The sequence below is a fragment of the Meleagris gallopavo genome, chromosome 4, assembly GCF_905368555.1.
Source record: "Meleagris gallopavo chromosome 4, MGAL_WU_HG_1.1, whole genome shotgun sequence".
Lineage (NCBI taxonomy): Eukaryota > Metazoa > Chordata > Aves > Galliformes > Phasianidae > Meleagris > Meleagris gallopavo.
The window spans coordinates 40,766,884-40,786,641 of NC_139407.1; the positions used below are offsets into that span (position 1 = coordinate 40,766,884).

Sequence of the window (19,758 nt, forward strand, 5' to 3'; positions counted from 1 at the left end):
TTAAATACAATTGAGAAAAAACTAAAAATAATGTTTGTTAAAGTATGAAAAATAGTCTTATGGCCATTTCTACAAGTCACAGCACACAGTCCTCTTTGGAGAATGTTGTACTTCTCACCTTCACCTCCTTTTTCTCAGACTCTAAGATAAAAATCATGTAGTTTCCCCTCAGCTTTGGAAATGAATAAAAAAGTAGAATTTTTACTGAAGTATGAACACTTATGTAAGTTAGGCTTTGCAATCTTAATATATTTATGTGCCGTATATTTAACGAGTTTCTCACCTTTACCATATGTAGTAAGTGCACTGTAATGCTACTTGCAGAGATACCTCATATTAGTAATGTAAAATGCAAGAGGCACAGATGATGGATGCTAAATATGAACGGGTGTGGCAACTTAGTGTGGGACTACCTGGTCTATTTGGGTTTGCTTCATTTTAATTTGATTTTGGAAGCTAATTCTCACAAGTGGTTGAATAGAGCCATGTCTGCCATGTCTAGTTCTTATACACCAGTGAAGCTGAGTTAAATTTTCAGAAGTTTATTATGCAAAAAATTGGAAACAAAGAGATATTGGCATGGTAATAAACAGTTTGCAGAAAATACCCACAACAAGCAAGCTGATTTGAATTTGATTGCTTTTTTAAATATAGCATTGCAGGGTTCTTTACAGCCATGTGGTCAGCAACCTCTGAAGGGAGTTTTGCCAGTTTTCTTCAGCTGCTTTGTGATGGTCCAGCAGTGCAAGCGTGAATGGAGATTGTCTTGATATACCACTTCTCTCAGTTTAGAGAGGACTCAAGGGAAAAGCATTCCAGACCTAGTTTATAGCTTAGTGTATCTTGCTTGCACATCAGTGTCAGATTTTTCACTTTGATTGTAAAATGACCAGTCATTTTTAAAATTTCAGCATACTTTTCTACCTGTCTTAGAAACAGGAGGAGCAACCAAGCACCCCATCAAGCAGCATTCCACTTACAATCCTTCATTATACACAACAGGAAAAGGGTCTTCTTTTTCAGAAAAAAAAAAGCTTCGACAAAAGCAAGACACCCTTCTTATTAGTCCATACGGTAGATCATTATTAGTTCCTGTTTGGAGGAAGCAAAAGGCAACAGCTTCTGCTGCTGAAAAACAAAACACTGAGAAGATGAAAAACAACAGCTCTCCCTGTCTGCACATATTACCAGGCCTCAATTTTCTCTTCAGCATCCTGTCCAACTTGTTTTTCCCCTAATTATCATAAACTACGCTTGCAGACAAATCTCTTTTTAGTCTGAGCAAAACTCACCTTATTGAGGTCCTGTCTGATTCAGTGGAGACCATGAGGAGTAAGACCACAGAGAAAAGTTGATAAAATAAGATAGTTTGATTGCTTATTTTTAATGCAACAAGTAAAAAAGGCTGAGCTTGCCAACTCAAATGCCAGAGAGTGGAAGAAAAGTAATTTTGAGATATCACTGGGTTCCATCTAACCTGTGTATTAAGTACCAAAGACCAGCAGCCCTTCCTATATAGCTGGGGGCTTCTCCTCTTCACGAAAGATGGCAAGGTTGTCACTGCTGCCTTTGTGTGCATGCTCAGCTCCCTGGCTACCTGTGCGCCCATCGCTTCTCTTTATATTGGGAAGAAGACATAGCAAAACCCTTCCACATCTGCAATCCATGCCAAGGTCAGTGTGTTAGGCAGCAGTTACTTTTCTAAGCAATATAAAAGGCTATTTTGTATTCCAGCTTGGCAACTCTTCATCATCCATTCTTTCTCAACAACTTCTCTGACATCCTCACTGAAACTATTTCTAAACTATCCCACCATTCCGTTGTATAGTAGTGCTTTCTGTCTCACTGCTAGGTGGTGGGGCAAAACATTATTTTAAGCTTTTGCTGCTACATGCAAGGAGTTGTAAGTTCTAACAGTTAAGTCCACACACAAGTCCCAGGGAAAAATTTGAGTGCTTTGTTGAATAATGGTGTGCTAAAGTTTCACGGCTTGCATCTTTTGGCCTTCAGGATTTTGCTTAACACTTCATTGCTTAGTACTTTTTTAGTCTTGTTGTGACAATATAGTCTTTTTCAGTTGAAGATTTTAAATCCTTGGGAAAAGATGAGGGCTATTTTACAAGAAGTAAGTTTTGACAACATAAACTTCACTCTATTACTTGCAGAGACCTAAACAACGGTATATCTGAAAATTGCTACAGGATATTTATCACTATTCATAGAGAGTATTCATATTTTTTTTTTTCCCAGCAAAACTACCATTTGATCCAAAGGTACACAGATGCTCCTTTCAAGTCAGCAGCAGTTTGTGTCAACAAGAATGTTTATTTTCTGTGCCAATTCAGCCCTATGGATATTAAGCATGAAACTTCATGAGTGAAACAGATGAGTATATGCATGGTGTAACTACAGTGCTACTTTTGGAAAATAGATAAGTACTCTTGCCATGCTTTTACTAACTACATTACCCTTCTTCATTTGTATGAATTCTTTACGTTCATGAACAAGCACACGTGTACGTATGGCAAAATAGCATCTTAAAGCAGGGGTGTGAAGGGCTAAGAGGTTAGGCGCAGTTGCTAAAGCAAGCTTAATTAAGCAGGTGAAGCACCTCTCTGGAGCACATCAGAGTTTTATCAGTTTCAGAAGGATGAGTTACATCAGTTCAAAAAGATGCTTAATGATGACCTACTTTATGCCTTTGGAGTGGATTATTTCTCCTCATTACACCTGTTTTTTTGACCCCTTAGGCTGCCTTCAGATTGAATGCTGAGGCTGCAGGAGTTAACACTTTTACCAAAACTGACCACACTTTTGCAGCAGTACTTAATTTGGCCTATTGTGTTTACTAAAGGAGATATCAAAGGACTGTCTGTAGCCCTTCCAAGATATGGCTATTTTTTTATCACTTTGAGGTAAGTGATTGCTAGTCAGATTCAAACCACCTTAACTCAGTTGATCCTCTAATGCTTCTTCTAGGATGCAAACATACACAGCGAACCACAGTCTTTAAGGAGTGTTTGTGTTTGACAAATGGTCTGAACAATTTACCTAATATGAGGTAAAATTCAGGTAAGATGTATAGGATTAAAGTTTATTATTCAAACAGGCTAGGTAACATATTTAATGACTCCTTAGTATAGGTAAGGCTGGTCAGACTTCAGAACGTGCTGGGTTGACCGATTTGAAGTGCCGGCTTTAATGCCGGCTTGCTGTATTCTAAGTTCAAATTTCATTGTTTGATTAGGTATAGGAAATTATTTAGCCTGTGCTAATTAGGACATTGGTTGTGCGCTTTACACTGAAGCATAAAAAGCCCCTCTTCTTAGCCAAATCGAGATGCTTCCCCAGAGAGCACCAGCAGGTCCAGAAGTCCAGGGGCAAGGATTCTGTCTGAGCCCACTCCCCAGAACTTCAGTAACCATCTCCTCTTCATTAGAGGCAATAGTTTGCCTCTTAAAGTTCTGGTCAATAGTTTGCATATTTCTAGCTAAACAGATGTTACGCTTCAGATGAGATAGCAGATTGACTTTATATTTTCAGTTAGAGACTTTTTTCTTTGTTTTATATAAAATATGGCTATGTTTCCCTGGCAAAATTACATAACCTTGTACACTGCAGAGCTTTAATTGTTTGATGCCCTATTGGCAAAATGTATAATAATGATTTAAGTAAACAAGAAACTCCACGAAAGTACTTCAGTACTTCTGTCTTTGAACTGACAGGAGCATGTGCTGTGTATTCAAACAATGGATTTAACTAGCCAAGTATTGTGTTGCTGTGACTTATTTTATTTCTTTTTTTTTTTTTTTTGTCCTCTTGAGCAATCTCATTTTTAAAGATTTGGCTGATCTTCTCAGTTTCTGGTATGTCCCAATTAAAATGTCCAAGAGCTTGCTTAAACCTCAAATATCCAGGTAATTACAGACAACTATGGCTCTGGGAAGGAAGGAATATTATTCTAGTTTGCTGTCTTACTGTCATTTGGGAAATATTGCTGGTGACTGTAAATCACCAGTACTGAAATTAGCCAGCTGTTACACCATTCATCATGATGGTTACAGGGATGGATCACGCAGTATTTCTGAGTGAGTGGGTTGTGACACACAGAGTAGTCATGAAACACGGTCAGATGATGGCACCTCAGTGAAAATTTTGCACAATATAAAGCAAAGGCAACCTGGCTTCTCCACTCCTGAGAACTTATTTTTCAAGGTCAAGCATGCTTTTCAACCTCTCAGGAAATACAACATAATTTGTCACTTTTACAGCCAATAAATGTCAGTTCCTTTCTATGAAGACAATGAGGGTTGCAATTTCTTCCCTTTTTTTCCACATTCAATAATGGTACTTCATCTGATTAAAAAAAAACCCTGTGAAAAATACTGGTTTAAATATTTGGTAGCAGAATCTAGAGATGCTCATTTGCCCAGTCATATCAATTTAAATGGGAGATCCTTTGTTGGTCCCTTCTGAATATTTGGAGGTCTGTTACGTGATTTTATGATCCCTGCTCAGTTCCCATGTTAGAAAAACAAACACTGCTCTAATTAGGCAGAGAGGTTTTTGGAGACTAAATGATCCTCCTTACATCGTTTAGGATATTTGACAGTAACAAATCATATCAGACAGGCAATCTGAGGGATGATGCGTAGCACCCACTTATACTGTACCTGTTTCCCAAATAATTAGAACATTTCTGTCCCCTAAGCTGTCAAAATCACATTTTGCTCAGGCATCAAACTGGCATAAAAGTGTAAAAAAAAAAAAAAAAAAGAAAAATAATTAAGTTCCTCCTGGGAAAGTAGTTTAAAATGTTCTCAAACATCTTAATAAACTTACTGTAGACACTTGTGACAAGAATAATTTTCAATAAAAGACTTTCTGCCCTAGAAAGAAAGTGGACTAGATCTTTTCCTATTTTCCAAGAGCGCTCTCCTGGCATGCTGATCAAGATGAATGCTTCTTAACTGCTGTGCATTTCTTTTTCATTTTTCATTTAATTTCTACCTTTTATATTAATTAAGCCTGCATTTCCTGTGAAGTAACTAAACCTTGTAAGCTTTGAGATGGTATGGTTGTCACCTGCTTTTTGTGACAGCTGCCCTCACTGCTGATTAGAAAACATAAACTGATTTTTAAAAAATGCATGTACTTTTTACCAACTTCATAGCTCCTTGTACTGGAGTCAAGTGCAGGACTCATACAGAATTCCAACAGTATGATAAAGGGTAAGTGAGAAAGTAATTTAAAATCTTCAAGGCAATAGCCAACTACCTAGGTCTGGAAGTGCACTGAGTCACAGCTGACCTGCTGTGAGCTAGCCATGAAGAAGGGAGGCAGACTCAGGAATCTCCAGCTGTAGGTACACAGCAGGCTGAGGAGGAATGATAAACTGCTGTTTTACTGGGATGTCACTGGGCACCACGACACAGGAAGAAGTCAGAGCAGAGTGCGGTCGTGCTGTGGAGAGCATGTACTCTGTCCTCAGCAGGGGAAGCCTGTAGTTTTTCTGTGCTATAATTAGTCACTGCCAATGAGTACACATTGCGTCACAGGAATTAGGCTGCGCTGTGCTCACCTTTGCCTTCCAAAATTAAGGAAATATCTATCAGTGCCAGCTATTACACCAGGGGAGTAAAGTACTTGGAACAAATACACTCTTGGCTGTCCAGTCAAGGGTATACGGTCTTCACTGATAACAAAGATCAACGCAGTTTAAAAGGGGACAGCGCCACCAAGAACAAATTGGTGCATAGCACTTCTTTGCCTTAAGATTCCAATGATAAGACACTAAGTTGCGTTTTTTGATAGCAGCATTACTTCTCATCTGCCCATTGAGCAGCCTGTGCTTCACACATTATGCTTTGTCCTCTGTAGGTCCTTCAGCGCACAGGAGGATGTGTCTGTTTTTCATCACTGCAGCTTCCTCCCAGGGGACAGACTGGGGATTTTGTAGCCTGGTTTATTGAAACAAGCCAGCCAGAACCTGCCACAAATTGGTAAGGTATCTGGTCTGTTGGGAGCCTATCCGTGAATCGTAAGGATGCTTGTTCTGATTTGAATAAAATTTGTGAATTAGCAACTCCCTGGAAGCCAATAGAGTTCCAAACCTGCAGAAGTCTTTATGTGACCAGAGATCAGTCTGGATCATGTGAGCAGTTACCTGTCCAATCAACTAAATAACAAAGATGGAAAGACTGGATCCACATTTAGAACTTGCTGCAATATTATATTTACTGTGCACTTTCTTGTGCATCATCAGTGCTACTTGATCGACACTCCATACAACAGTGTCACATCATGCAACATCAGTTACTTCCTATGCTTCACATAAAGGCAGTAGGAACTAGTAGCCCAGCACAACCATTTGGATATTCATAGTTTCATCTTGTGTTATTTTTGCAAATATTCTAGAGACTGTAGAAACCACTACTGTGGACCAATGCTAACCACTGCATAAAAAGACAGTCCAGGCTTGGAGAAAACTAACAGTGTAAATAGAGAGTAACCGTATTTGCTTTAGGAACATCAGCACTGACACCTGCTCATTCCTGGGCTGGAATTTTCTTCAACTTTGTCTCATACCCCAACCCATACCTTATGGGCAGCACTTCCCCAAGATATTCCCAGCAGTAGTAGTCAGAAGTAGAAGTTAAACTGTTATGCCCGTGGCTGTGAGATCAAAGAATGGTTATTTCTTAGGAACAACTAAGGGTAGGCTCTACTGCTCTGTTTGCTCTTGCACAAAGATGCTGTGCTGGAATTTGAACCAATTGTTAGAAATCTTGCTAATTTTCTTCCATTCTTTTCACCAATTAATGCACTACAACCTGTGGCAATAAGAAGCATTGCGTCACAAGGAATTTTAAAATGCAGCAATAGTAGTACATGCTACAGTAGGACCCTACAGCTACATAGGCAGTTACAATAGCATCTGCTTTCAAAACATAATTGTTACATCGTAAAATTCTTAGATATTAGATAGATGATAAAATTATTTAGCAGTAATTTCACAGTGTGGTAGTCATGCTATCATAAAATTACCCTGCTGATTCTTTGCTAAATGTGATTTATTTTCCTAACCCATTTTTCTCTCAAACACAGTGCACACCAGAGGGTAGTAAGTATTTTCAATAAATGCCAGCAGCAGCCACTTAAAGTGCCAGTTCTGAACGTCAAGTGAAAGTGTGACATTGGCAGCTTTCTTCTAACAGCAATTAAGCTCTAGATGTAAAAATAAGAAATGAAAACCCAAATGAAAACCTTGCCTGCAAAGCAATTACAATTCACTTGCAATGTTCATCAACATAAAGTGGGAAAGTAAGCTTCTATAGATGGCCTTACAGATCATGGTTTTTTTTTTTTTTTAAGCCAAATTCCTTATTTTTTTAGACTCAATTATTTAACACCTGGGTGTTGATAATACTGCATACTGATGGACTATATGAAATGAATCACAGTTCCTAGGGCCCTCCTGGACTGTACTGATTTTGCTACTTTTCAGGAAGCAGAAGAGATCTTTGTGTTCATCAGGAACAGCAATCAATCAAACCCCACTGTGAAATAATTCAAACACAAAGGGAGGGATCTAGCTTCCTCTAGATAGACACATGCATTTGCATGACAGTCAACTCAGTGGTGACAGACTACTTTTAGTTGACAAAAGTAATTTTGTCTGCTGCACAGATTATTCTAGGCATTCAGTATTGATAATGGTAATGCCAAATCTAAGAAAAATAAAACATATAAATATCATCTATAAGTGTTCTTTTCCTTTGCAAATCCTAATGTGTTCTAGACAGAGCAGTAAGTATTAGCTCATTTTACAGCTGAATTAAAGGCACAGGGACATTAAACAATTTATGAAGCATAAAGAGGAGGAACACAAGCTGCTTCTTTTCACCCATCTCCAGTTGATTGGCCCAACTTTTGGATGCTGAAGACAACTGTTACTTCTGCTGTGAGCTGAACTAATGCAGCTTTTAGTAACATTATACTTAGTAGAATAAACTCTACCAAACACAATTTGCATCTCTATCATTAACTTTTCTACTATTCTCATCAAAGCACATATAGTAGCAAGTCAACTGGGCTGGTTCTCTTCTGAGCTGTATTTTGGAAATTCTTTGTAAAAGACCTGAGCTAGCATTAATTATGTAGATCTTTTCATGTGGGCTTCATGCTGCTTCCTATCTGCAATGTACTTACTGGCTGAAAAGTCCTGGTGGTGGAGGATTCCTAGGGCTGAAAGCAATAATCATATTCCAGTATTGGTGACTGTTCAAGTATCTATGCTGGGCTTTTTGTGCTGTTATTTTTATTACAGCTGCTCCTATATATCCTATCCAATAATGGAGTTTCAGTGGCCAAGTTCAGTACAAAACATATAGGAAGAGCCAATCTCTACTTTTAAAAGTTCACAAAGCATAGCTACATATGCAAGTGAGATCTTTCAGATACTCAGCAGCACTGAGACTTGAGGCATAAGGAAACATGCACTTGCCAACATGTGTTGAAAAGGATATTGTAACAGCCTAAAGCAGCTGTGGAGTATGAATGTCCCTCTAGGGAATTCTATTTCTGTAACAGAAAGAAAATGTATGATGTCACACCTGCCTGGTGAACCCATGTTAACTGATCTTAAGTTCTCGTCCTATAATGTAGTCCCTAAAGATGGGCAACTGTGTAAAATGCTGTTCTTTTCTGCAGGAGAAGCCTCAACTTCCATGTTTCCCTCTAAGTCAAAAAAGAAGTCTGTGGTCAAGCTAGAGAGTGAACATGGACCTCTTGAGCCCCAGTTCAAACTGGATGTTCAAAGATCACCCTTTGGTTAGTAGCCTTCACTTTCTTTATAATTTTTCCACAATTTTTGACTTTATCCCTTCAAATACCAAAACTAGTCACAACTCATGTTGACAGATACCTCTGTAGGCAGGCAAGATGTGCGAGCAGTTCCTCTCTGCAGCACGTGCAGAGTTTGATGGCGTGCTGAGTGGAGTACAGATCCAAAGGTGGCACAAAAGGTGTTCTGGAGCTTCAGTGAAAGGTCATCTGTGCTTCCAGTATCACGGCTAGCATCCAGAGCAGGAAAAAGGATGGAGGGAAGCACGGAGGCTCTCAGCTTCAGTATGAAGTTGTTTGATTCAGAGCTGGAGGATTTATCTTATGTATCTTTAGATTATACATTCTTCCCCCAGAGTTTCATAAACAAGGTTACATCATGACAGATGTCATTTGTAATCTTTGCAGAATAATCAAACATTTTGCTCTTTCATTATCTTGTCTAACAGCAGGCATTTGCCTACCTAAGAAGGAATCATCTTAGGACATCAGACATAGTCATTATGAGGCCAGATTTAGGTGAGGCAGGGAAAGGAGATACTCCGAGATCAGAGACAATTCTTGCTAGCTAGAGAAGGTGATTCATCAGGAAATGTTTGTATAAGGTAAGATAGCAACATTTATAAGAAAGCAACATTTAGGCCAGAAGCACAAATAACTTGGATTTGTTTGTCTTAAGCTTGATTTCCAGTATTTTTTTATTATTATTATTGTTATTTTGCCTTAGTTCTTTCTGATGCTTTTAACTATTTGTTCAGATTGCTCTGAATGGAACACTAATGCAAATAGTGAAAGAAAAGCAGAACTACCGAGTAGATACAGCTGGAACAGCCTCACTGATTCAAGAATCCTTCACCGACCCCTATCCCAGTGCCAGGTCCTGGGGTGGCAGGTTGAGAGCCACATCCGGTCTGGGCAGCAGTAGCTTGGTTTCTATGCACTGAGGGTGAGAACCATGCTCCAGTTGAGATCACACCAGGAGGGCTTCCAGAATGAAGACACTCCCTCAGCTTTCCCAGAGCCACCTGTGCTCAGTGCTCTGCGGGATCAGCACGCAGGGGGTTCCTGACCCACACGGTATGAGACTCAAGGCGAGGGGCGGCAGGACTGTCTGACCTGTACTCCCATCCCTCCATTGGCTACAGAAGGACAAGGCGTTGTGCACAAGGACGGCTCTTCCGCACATCACACAGACCTGCTCAGGTACAGCGTGCTCTGCGTAAGCCAGAGCCCAGCACTGGGCGAATGGGCCTCTCTTTGTAATATCAGCACCCTCAGCACTCACACTGTCCCACCTCAGAAGAGTTATGGTATCGTGTGAGAAAAATCAACCATATGAAGAAGTTTTTTGTCTTTTACCTCGGTATTTTAGGAGCGTCGACGTGACATGCAACTGTAACAAAGCAGGGTGACAGTCACCTATAAATCGCAAGGCAGACATTATTAAAGCCAAATTCCTTCTTCTCCCTACCTTAGGTCTCCCAGTGAGAGCCGCCGGACCGAGAGAGAAGCGTCCATCGCCCCGCTTGCCTCAGCCCCGCGCCTCACCGAGGCGGCGCTCGGCAGCACCCACCACCCCTCCCATCGCAACATCCGCTGCCGCCCGCGCGCCTCCTGCGGTGGTGGGGGCGGGCCGAGCGGTGGGGGCGGGCCTGGCCGTCGCCGTCTCTCGTCGTGGCGCATGCGCGGTGGGGGCAGGCTGAGGAAGCGGGCGGTGCTAACGGCCGTCGCGCGGTCCCTCCTCTCGCTCCTCCTCGGGGGTCGCCGCCATGGTGCTGGAGAGCCTGGCGCGCATCGTTAAGGTTCAGCTGCCTGCCTACCTCAAGCGCCTGCCTTTGCCCGAGAGTGTTGGCGGCTTCCTCCGCCTCACAGGTAGGCGGAGGCTCAGCTCCCTTCCCGCCGTCCTCCCCGCACCGGGGCCGGGTGCCGTCCCGGGGGGTGGGCTGCCGAGGGCGAGCGGGCTGCGGGGGGGGGAGTGGTCCGCGGACATTATACTGCCGTTACGTGGTTACAGAAGGAAAGGTGCCCGGCAAGGGCTAGGATGCGCTGTGAGGTAATGGTAGGAGCCAGGAGAAGCTGTAGGAAAAAGTAAAGCGTATCGGACTGAACTTCCCGCACAACGTGGCGCTGTGCCCGCCGGCACTAAAGCTGACTCTCCCTCTGCTTAGAAGGGTAAAGATAGCGTCTGCACGCATCTAACGAGCACAGCGGGAGAGAGCTCTTTCTGGGAGCCTGTTACGTAGTGTGCTGTGGTAATGCAGGCAGAGCCTCCAGTAAAGGGGGTGGCTTGGTGATAAGAAGCGAGGGGAGTGCTCCAGCCTACTATCTGGGAGTGGAAAAGGTCCTCCAAGTGTGGAATCAACCCCACGTGTTCTTCCTGCAGCACTGAGCTGTGTGACTTCAGCAGTGCTGCAAAATGGTTTCACTGAAAACCAGGCTTGGGTACTCGTTGCAGCTTGTTCATGCTCCTTGTAAATGTAAAAGTTGTACTACCTTCCTCGGGACAAGGAAACCTGCTCTGTCTGCACAACCACTGCACAACTACTCTCTCATTTGGAAATGCCATCAATTAAAAAAAGAAACTCAGCTGTTCTGAACTTGGAGGAGAGGGATACAGCAAGGTGCAGAACAGGGCAGCTTGTCATACCCTCAGCTTTTGGCAGTTTCCCACTTAACTCATTGCCTTTTAACCTCAAGCCCTAGTTATGATTTATTAAGCATAATAATACTTGAGCTTAACCTCATCTTGTTTCACTTTTTCAAATGTTTTTGTAACAGGATTAATGTGCAGTCTCTGTGTTTGTTCACACTGCACAGTAATTATAGGATTTAATTTTAAAACCTCTGGTCAGAACTTTTAATTTTTTTCCAATAGAATTAGCTTGCTGTCATATTTTTTTCCTCCACTGACAGGTGCTTGCTAGAATTTGGAGGGAGGGGAAGAAGCAAACAACCAACTCCTTAAGTGAGAAACATCACTGATCTTAAAACATCTAGAGTGTGCTAATATTTGTCCTTTGGTGGCATCTGCTGAGCTTAATCAGGGACCTGCACCACAGAACACTTTGCTAGCATTCACTTTGTTTACAAAGGCAGGCCAGAACCCAAACTGGAAACACTGCAGTGCTTTGCTTCTTAATGCTTTTACTGATTCATTCTATAAATCTGTTAGCTTCCAGGTTGATGCAGCTTCAGTTCCTGTAGTGCGTCAGTTTTAGAAACAACTGACCAAAAGTGCAGTGAAGAATCTTTCCTGTAGGATATTACTGTGGCACACTGACTACAAACCTTGGGACACCTGTTGTGTGTTGTGACCTCACCAGACTATAATGGAAAACTGCTTGCTTGGAGAAGGGAAGACAATATCCTGTGCAAAACTTCTAAAGCTAAAAGCAATGAGGGAGAAGGGAAAGAATCTGTGTGACCTTAGGCCTGAAAGCGGATATCTGAATTATCACACTGCTGCTTAGATGCCTCTTCCAGTTTCTTGTCATAGCTGCTTTGCCTTTCCCTTCTCAAGTTCTCCGAAATGAATTGAGTTGTCTCATGGTGGCTTTGCCTTTTATCCTGGTACGTTTCATTAAACTGGAATACCGATTAACTGCAGAATAACATTGCTAACAGTGATAAAAGAGAATTTGAAGGTCTCTGAGAATCTATGTGCTAGTCTCCTTTCCATGGTGCAGCCCTGTGAGGGATGTCTCACACTTGGTGTACGTTTTAAGAGGGACTTTGATGTGACAAGCTGCCGGTCATGAAGAGGACAGGGAATGGCCTCAAATTGCACCAGAGGATGTTCAGGTTGGATGTTAGGAAAAATTTCTACTCCAAAAGAGTGGTCAGGTGCTAGAATGGGCTACCCAGGGGGGTGGTGGAGTCACTGACCCTGGAAATGTTCAAAAGATGCTTAGATGTGGTACCAAGAGGTATGACTTAGTGGAGAAATATTGGTGGTGGATGGACGGTTGCACTGGATGATCCTGGAGGTCTGTTTCAACCTTGGCAACTTTATGATTCTAAGTCCTTTGTGTTTAATTTGTATAGCAATCACAGAGTCCTTAGAGTTGGAAGGGACCTAGGTCATCTAGTCCAATTCTCCTGCAGTGAACAGGGACATGCACAGCTAGGTCAGGTTGCTCAGAGCCTGGTCCAGCCTGGCCTTGAATGTCTCCAGGGCAGGGCTTCCACCACATCTCTGGGCAACCTGTTCCAGTTTGTGGGAGGCAAAGGGACAAAGCCAGACTCTTTTCAGCAGTGTGTGGCTATAGGACAAGGGGAAATGGCCATAAACTGAAGCATAGGAAGTTCTGCACAAATGTGTGTAAGAACCTCTTCATAGTGAGGGTGACAGAGCACTGGAACAGGCTGCTTGGAGTGGTTGTGGAGTCTCCAGGACGGTATTTGTGCAACTTGGTCAAGGGAGCCTGCTTTGTAGGGGAATTGGACTACACGATCTCTAGAGGTCCCTTCCAGCCCGTACAATTCTGTGATTCTGTGAAGGTTCTCCTGCTCCCCCACTCCTCCCAGTCCACAGGTCTGTGGTGTTTTGTTTTGTTTTTTTTGTTTAATTTGTAACAGTATATTGTCTCTGCTGCCTTAGAAGCATGGTTATTGTTTTTTCAATTAGAAGCTATGATCCTGTGGCAGTCCTGTGGCAATAATTAAGTCAGTTTACAGTTAACATATACCATGGTGTAACAGGGTTTTTTCGAAGACATCTAGATTAGAAGTATCCAAATAAATCACTGACTAGTGAGGACAAAACTCTTTATCAGTTCTTAGTGTGATACAAATGCTAATTAATAACCGTGATAAGTTATACAAGTTATACGAGGTACGATATACCCTTGTACTTCCTATTCCCACTTGTTTCTAGTTTCCCTTCTAAAACGCTACAGCAGACATCTTCCTCTTTCACTTGGATGAACCCAAGTGGTTAAGAGTCTCCCATAGAAACGACTAGTGGCCCAGTGAGTTGTCCTGTTAGGGAGTTTTAGACTACTGAGATGTACTGTGTGTCTGGTTGTTATTTTTTACTACTTAATTAGGCCTAACATTGCTTATGAATGTTTTTGAGATTTTAAGTCCTTTCTGATACTTCAGTGAGCCAGCAGATTATGAAATGGGGGTTGTGTTCATTTGGTTGGGTATGGTACAGGGTGAGAGCCTGGCTAGTTGTCTTGCCAGATCTATTTTCTCAAGAGAGTCTGTGAGAAACTTGCCTTAATGATTCCTGTCATTATTCTGTGCTTTCAGACAGTGGGCTTTCAGACAGTTGGTGGGACTGTGCTGTCTGTTGTAGTTCAGAACTGAAAGTTTCTCTATTGAGGTTATTTTGATTTTTAATGAGCTTGTTCACATTTTGTTCCAGGAGGGTGGAATTGCTTAAGTTTTTGCTTAACTTTTATTTACAGTAATGACAAAATAGAAAAACAGGTACTGCTGTTTATGAAGCACAGTAGTTTATATAGCATTGAGATACTTCTATATAAAAGTATACTTCTATACGTTTCTAGTTAGGTTTTTATTTAGGGCCCAAAACGTGTTGAGGGAACTGAGAAAAGAGCAACGGAGACCAGTCTATTGTGGTTACTCATAGGAAATTCTGTTAAAAAAAAAAAAAAAAAAAAAAAAATTGTTGTGCTTAAGGACCACTGCAAATTCAAGCATGGAAGGACTATGTTGAAAGTTCTTGCAATGCCATGATCATTTTGTGGTGTGTTCTCAGATAAGTGCCAGTAAACATGGATTTCACTCAAAAGGAGTAGGAAGCCCAAAGATCACAGAACTATTCTCACAAAGTATTTTCATTACTTGGTGTACTTCCAGAACCTTCAAACTCATAAGAGTGAGCCACTGCATTATAACTGGAAAGACGTTAGCATGAGACTTGCTTTATTGTTGTTCTGTGAGGCTTAATTTTATTCCTAATATGATTTGAGTGCTTACAGTTTGCCTAGCATCTCCAGCTTTGTTCTATTGCGTTTCCTTTCTTGTGCACCTTAATCTTGAAAAACAAAGCGTAGAACAAATTTTCTGCTATGTTCTGACTCTAAATCATTTAAAAGGGGATCTTGATTACTGTATCTTCTTTTACAGAGTGCTGGTGCAGCTATTTGTGCTCCAGCACATTCAAGTTCTTTGTTTCCAAACGTAAAATATTTTTTTTAATATCCTTCCATTTCTTTGACTCTCCAGAAACTGAGAAGAATGTTCTCTCTAATGCTGCATGCATACTTAAATTGCACTGGAGTATTGTCACAGCTTGCTGCTTTGGAAAAGCTTATCCACCTTTAAAACAGATCTTCTGGCAGGTGCTGATGTTTTCTTTCCAAGTTCAGTAAATCTTTTTTTCAAACCTGTATGTCTAGATTTCTAATGATGTAGCAAGGCTGCTATGTCTGCAGGGGATACTTGAATCTCTTACATGTATTTAGAAGTTTCTAGCATGGTAAAAAGCATTCTCTGTGGCTTGACTTATCTAAAGGTACTTAGCCCATCTCTGGACTTTTTCTTTCTGAAGGAACGGGCTGGTTGCAGATTCCTGAGCAAATAGAGCTCTGAAAAATAAAGCACCAAAAAACTAGTGAAGGCTAGCTAGTGCTCATTTCATAATCTTTGTCGTATCTGCCAAAAGTTTCTAAACAAAACTCGGAACAAATCAAGCAATGAAAACTGCAAGAAGGCAAAAATCTGAAATAAGCAATAAAAAATTGAATTATAAAACATATGGATAGCTCTTCATATATAGAATGTAAGATAGCAGCATTGCATTTTTTAGTAACTTCCCATGGGTAGTCATGCCCAGACTGCTAGTTCATGCTGGTTGTGACTTCAGGTGAACAGAACTGCAGTAAGTTCGGAGTTCCTTGCTTTAGTACCTCTTTTACTTTTGAATTTATTTTCTTCCACAGAGTCATTCTGTAGAGAATTAAAACTGAACTTGAGATGAAATTCCATGAGTCCAGTTTGTACCTCAGCTACAATAAAATCCAGACTTTTAACCTGGAGCTTTTGTTTTCTGACTCTCGTGGAGTCTCACCTGCCTTCAGCCCTGCTGACTCTGCAGTCCTGTTCCCTACCTGAAGTCTAAACCATTTCAAAATAGGTGGTGCTGCACTAGACTGAAGTGGCGCCAAGAGCCTGTTTAAATTCCACTTGTCTTTAGTTTCAGAATGGCTGCGGTTATTGCCTTTCCTGGGTGTGCTGGCCTTGCTTGGGTACCTCGCTGTTCGTCCGTTCCTTCCCAAGAAGAAACAGCAAAAAGATAGTTTGATTAACCTCAAGATCCAGAAGGAAAATCCAAAAGTAGTGAATGAAATAAACATCGAAGATCTGTGTCTCACTAAAGCTTATTGCAGGTGTTGGCGTTCTAAGACGGTAAGATACTTGTTGCTGCTTCAGGATGAGAGGCTGAAATTTGCAGTATTTTTATCGGTTTCGTGGTGGTGGATGGCAGCAAGTTGGCCTGTTGCTTTTCTCTGAGAGTGGGACAGGCTTCTGGTTTCTGAGAATTGCATAGTTCTTTCTTTTCTCTACCATAAACTCACCTACGTGCAGAGAGAAACTGTTCAATCTTGTAAAATAGCATAGTATGGTTTTCCTCGAAAACTTAACAAGTGACCATCTGTGAAAAGCATCATTAAAGCAAGCCTTAAGATTTGAAAATAGAAGAATATATGATGCAAAAACGGTATTTAGAAAATTTTTCATATTAGAATGAAAATGGGATGTGTTTAAACAGAGCATATCCGCAGAACAACTAATTGACTGCTTTCAATAGTCCACGTCCTGAGTCAAATGGGTATTTTTCATCTAGTTTCTTATGATTCTGACATCACTCTGGTTTTGGCTTCTTTCAACTGAATGGTTTCCTGCTTTAACAAAAAATTGTGCCCTCAACCTAAGGGAGGTCTCTGAAATTCTCTCCCTTTGGAAAAATCACTTCAGCAAAGTATCAGTTTTGCTTAAAACAGTACTTTCTGGTTGCAAAAGATTAAGTGTATTAAAAGCACTTTTACTGGTTCCACAATACACTGGTAGCTGTGGTTGCCGCTTTATTCAGAGTACCTTCATGGAGACGGCATTGTCTGTAACTTTAAGTCTAAGAACAGCTATTTTAGGATCTCACAAACTTAATTACCTGTAAGCAAGGTGGTGGTTTGCTTTTTTTTTTTTTTTTTTTTGGGGGGGGAGGAATGGGGAGGGGACAGGGTTTTGGTTTTGATTTCTTTTTTTTTTTTTGCTAGTAACATGTCACAGGTCTGATAGGGGAAGGGAGTTTGTTGAAATGGGACATAGTTGGAGGAACTATCAGCTTTGATAACGTGTTCTCAGCAAAGGAAGGACTGTTGAAAATCACTGCGTAACTGCTGTACAGAGGTGTACTAATCTCTTGTTTGTTTTCTTCCAGTTCCCTGTCTGTGATGGCTCTCATAACAAGCACAATGAATTAACAGGAGATAATGTAGGACCACTAATACTCAAGAAGAAAGAAGTATAGCAAATTCTTAATCCATTTGCTCATGACCGATGAGTCTTTTATACCACTGTAGTTGCAAGGAGCAGCATTTTATTATTATATGATTGGTATGATTTAGTCCAGTGATTGCTATAGATTTTTTTTGAGATAAACTACATTTAGACAGTGCTAGATCTGTCACTGTTTTGATACTTTATTCTAAGAATTATTATGTCTGCTTTGTAAAACTGTAAAGTAACTATTTCTGTAAATAAGTCATTTGTTTCAACAATAAAATGACTTCCTGCAGTTAAGCCTTTTTTGTATGAACATGCAGTAACAAAAGCGTTGCTATTTCTAGGTAAGCAGGTCAACCAGTAATGTTGCCCCTTTATTCGGGGCCCATTCGTCATTCATGTGCATGTAAGGAAGCTCTTTGAAAATTCACTTGCACTGCAGATGCTATTTCTTTTAGCAGGGACAGTCATAGGAGGAGTTGGCTAAATGACAGAACCAAGAAAGTGAAGTAAAACTGTGTTCTTGGTTTGTTACTGACTCATTAGTAGGGCAAGTCAGAACTTTGCTGTGGTATGGCATTGCTTCAGTTATAGGTAAATAATTGCTACTTATTCAGCTGTTAGACTCCACACTAATTCTTCTAACATGCTTTATTCTTTAATGAAAGACTGCTTGTTTAAAAGTAGAACTTTAGATGCATGCCCCAATTTTAGACAATTGTCTGAAGGGAAGATTTTCACTATTCTTTAACAAGTATTTCATTTGACCTGTTCTTAGGTAAGAGGGGAAGCCCCACAGCAGCACACTGTTGCCAAAGCTTATCAGCCCAGCGCTGAAACAGAAAGTGAGTCAGGAAGCAGTTTCACACAGTGGCTGTCAAAGCAGCAGTGGGACTAACAGAGACAGTCCCTGCATTTTTAACAGGTGTGGTTCTAGATGCTAAAAGCTCTTACCACACAACAAACTGTGGCAGATTAGGATGTGACTGCGGGTTAAATAACTGCTTTTTACAAAGTGTACTGAAACCACAGTACAATCTATTTAAATGTTTCATGGGAACCTTATCCTAATGGATGAAAGCAGCCCGTAAACACTATTGTATTAGGATCTAACACTTAGAGGAAGAACAGTAATATAAATATCTTGTACTGTGCTCTGTTTTCACTCTTAGCATTATTAGCAGTATACTGAATGCTAGGTTCAATTTTTGGGTTTCGTGGAAAAAGTGCTAGATGAAATAGAAAAACTCACAGCCATTACAGCAATTATTCTATACAAGTCACTATGTACTTCCAGCTTCTATCAGGATACTCTCACATTCAAATAATTTAATTGCTTTCTATATACAGCAGTCCTCTTTTCTGTTGTTCCACTTAGACAAATGCTGCTGGGGTAAGTGGTACAGCAGAAGTGACTTTTGTCCACAAATCTCCTTTAAAAAATGACAATGTAATGTTTAGCCTCTTGACTCCACCTCTCGCACAATTTGATTATGTACTTGTTTTTTCCCCTGCTTTTCGTTTGATGAAACTACTGCTAAACTACCTGCAACTGGCTACAGAACCACATGGTGTTTGGTTTGTTTTTGCTTATGTCTCTATGGGAGTGGAACGCATATGAAGTATAGTTATATAGTATATGTTATGCGTAAGTTTAGCAACAACAGTGCTCACAGTTCCTTTTTAGAAAGGACATCTTACTTATTTCTACAAGACAGTCATCTATCTTGCTTACAATCTGTTTTACTATTTCCCCACATTTCAAAATGAATCTGTGAAGGGAAAACTGCCTTATGTGGCTACACTTAAAGTCAAGGTGAACCCCATCTTCATGGTGGTTTTGGAGCGGCCTTAGGTGCAGCAAAGAGCCCTAACAAGGGGATTGTGCATTCTTGTAGAGTAGTTTTCATACCATACCATACATATGTTCATAGTAATGACATTAAAAGGCATTAAAAATCCCTTCATTTTCTGCAATTGCTGCCTGTAAAAGTACAGCTGTAAAACTGAAGTAAACAAAAGCTTAACAACATTGGCTGTAGTGTTTTGACTGTAGGAATTTCAAACCAAGAATTGTTCTGCTTTTGTTCATCAAAGTAAGAGTTTTGTTTCAGCCTACCTGCCAGGTAAAAACAGCTGTGTAATGGATTCACATCCTATCAGTCTGAGAAGGGCAGCAAAATGCATCCCGAGATGAAGGAAGATACCGGAGCCTTTATCATCCTCTCTGATTTCAAGAGTCCATGGAAGTTAGGTGTCTGTACCTGCACTCACTAAGTAAATGAGATTTTCTTGGACTGCTGAGTTCACAACACTGAATACGACTGGCTTATCTGAGCCTGTGCTGTTTGCAATTTGGATTCTTCATCTGCAAGCCAAATGCAAGAAGTTTCACTCTTAATTTAATGTGATGTCCTTTGGAAGACAGATGAAAAA

The 19,758-nt window shown here is 40.8% G+C and overlaps 1 protein-coding gene and 1 long non-coding RNA gene across 3 annotated transcripts; one reads left to right on the forward strand and one right to left on the reverse strand.

Annotated features, from left to right (window-relative positions):
* Positions 1–526: 526 nt before the first annotated feature.
* LOC104910734 (uncharacterized) lies at positions 527–10,556 on the reverse strand. 2 transcript variants are annotated; one of them, XR_014883090.1, is made up of 3 exons: positions 10,316–10,556; positions 10,204–10,237; positions 527–10,039 (listed from the first exon to the last, which is right to left on the reverse strand). It is a non-coding gene; the product is annotated as an uncharacterized LOC104910734 (long non-coding RNA). The 2 variants fall into 2 exon arrangements; XR_793373.3 differs by having other exon boundaries at positions 527–10,237.
* Positions 10,519–17,619, forward strand: CISD2 (CDGSH iron sulfur domain 2). The gene is made up of 3 exons (XM_003205764.5): positions 10,519–10,716; positions 16,013–16,224; positions 17,258–17,619. Exons 1-3 carry the CDS (start codon positions 10,614–10,616, stop codon positions 17,345–17,347), a joined length of 405 nt encoding a protein of 134 aa, XP_003205812.1. The 5' UTR covers positions 10,519–10,613; the 3' UTR covers positions 17,348–17,619.
* Positions 17,620–19,758: the final 2,139 nt, after the last annotated feature.

Excerpts from the sequence above, each read along its gene's own strand:
- CISD2 (XM_003205764.5), top strand. The coding sequence starts at position 10,614 with ATGGTGCTGGAGAGCCTGGCGCGCATCGTTAAGGTTCAGCTGCCTGCC. Across the intron at positions 10,717-16,012 it reads CGGCTTCCTCCGCCTCACAG|TTTCAGAATGGCTGCGGTTA; the intron begins GTAGGCGGAGGC and ends ACTTGTCTTTAG. Across the intron at positions 16,225-17,257 it reads GGTGTTGGCGTTCTAAGACG|TTCCCTGTCTGTGATGGCTC; the intron begins GTAAGATACTTG and ends GTTTTCTTCCAG.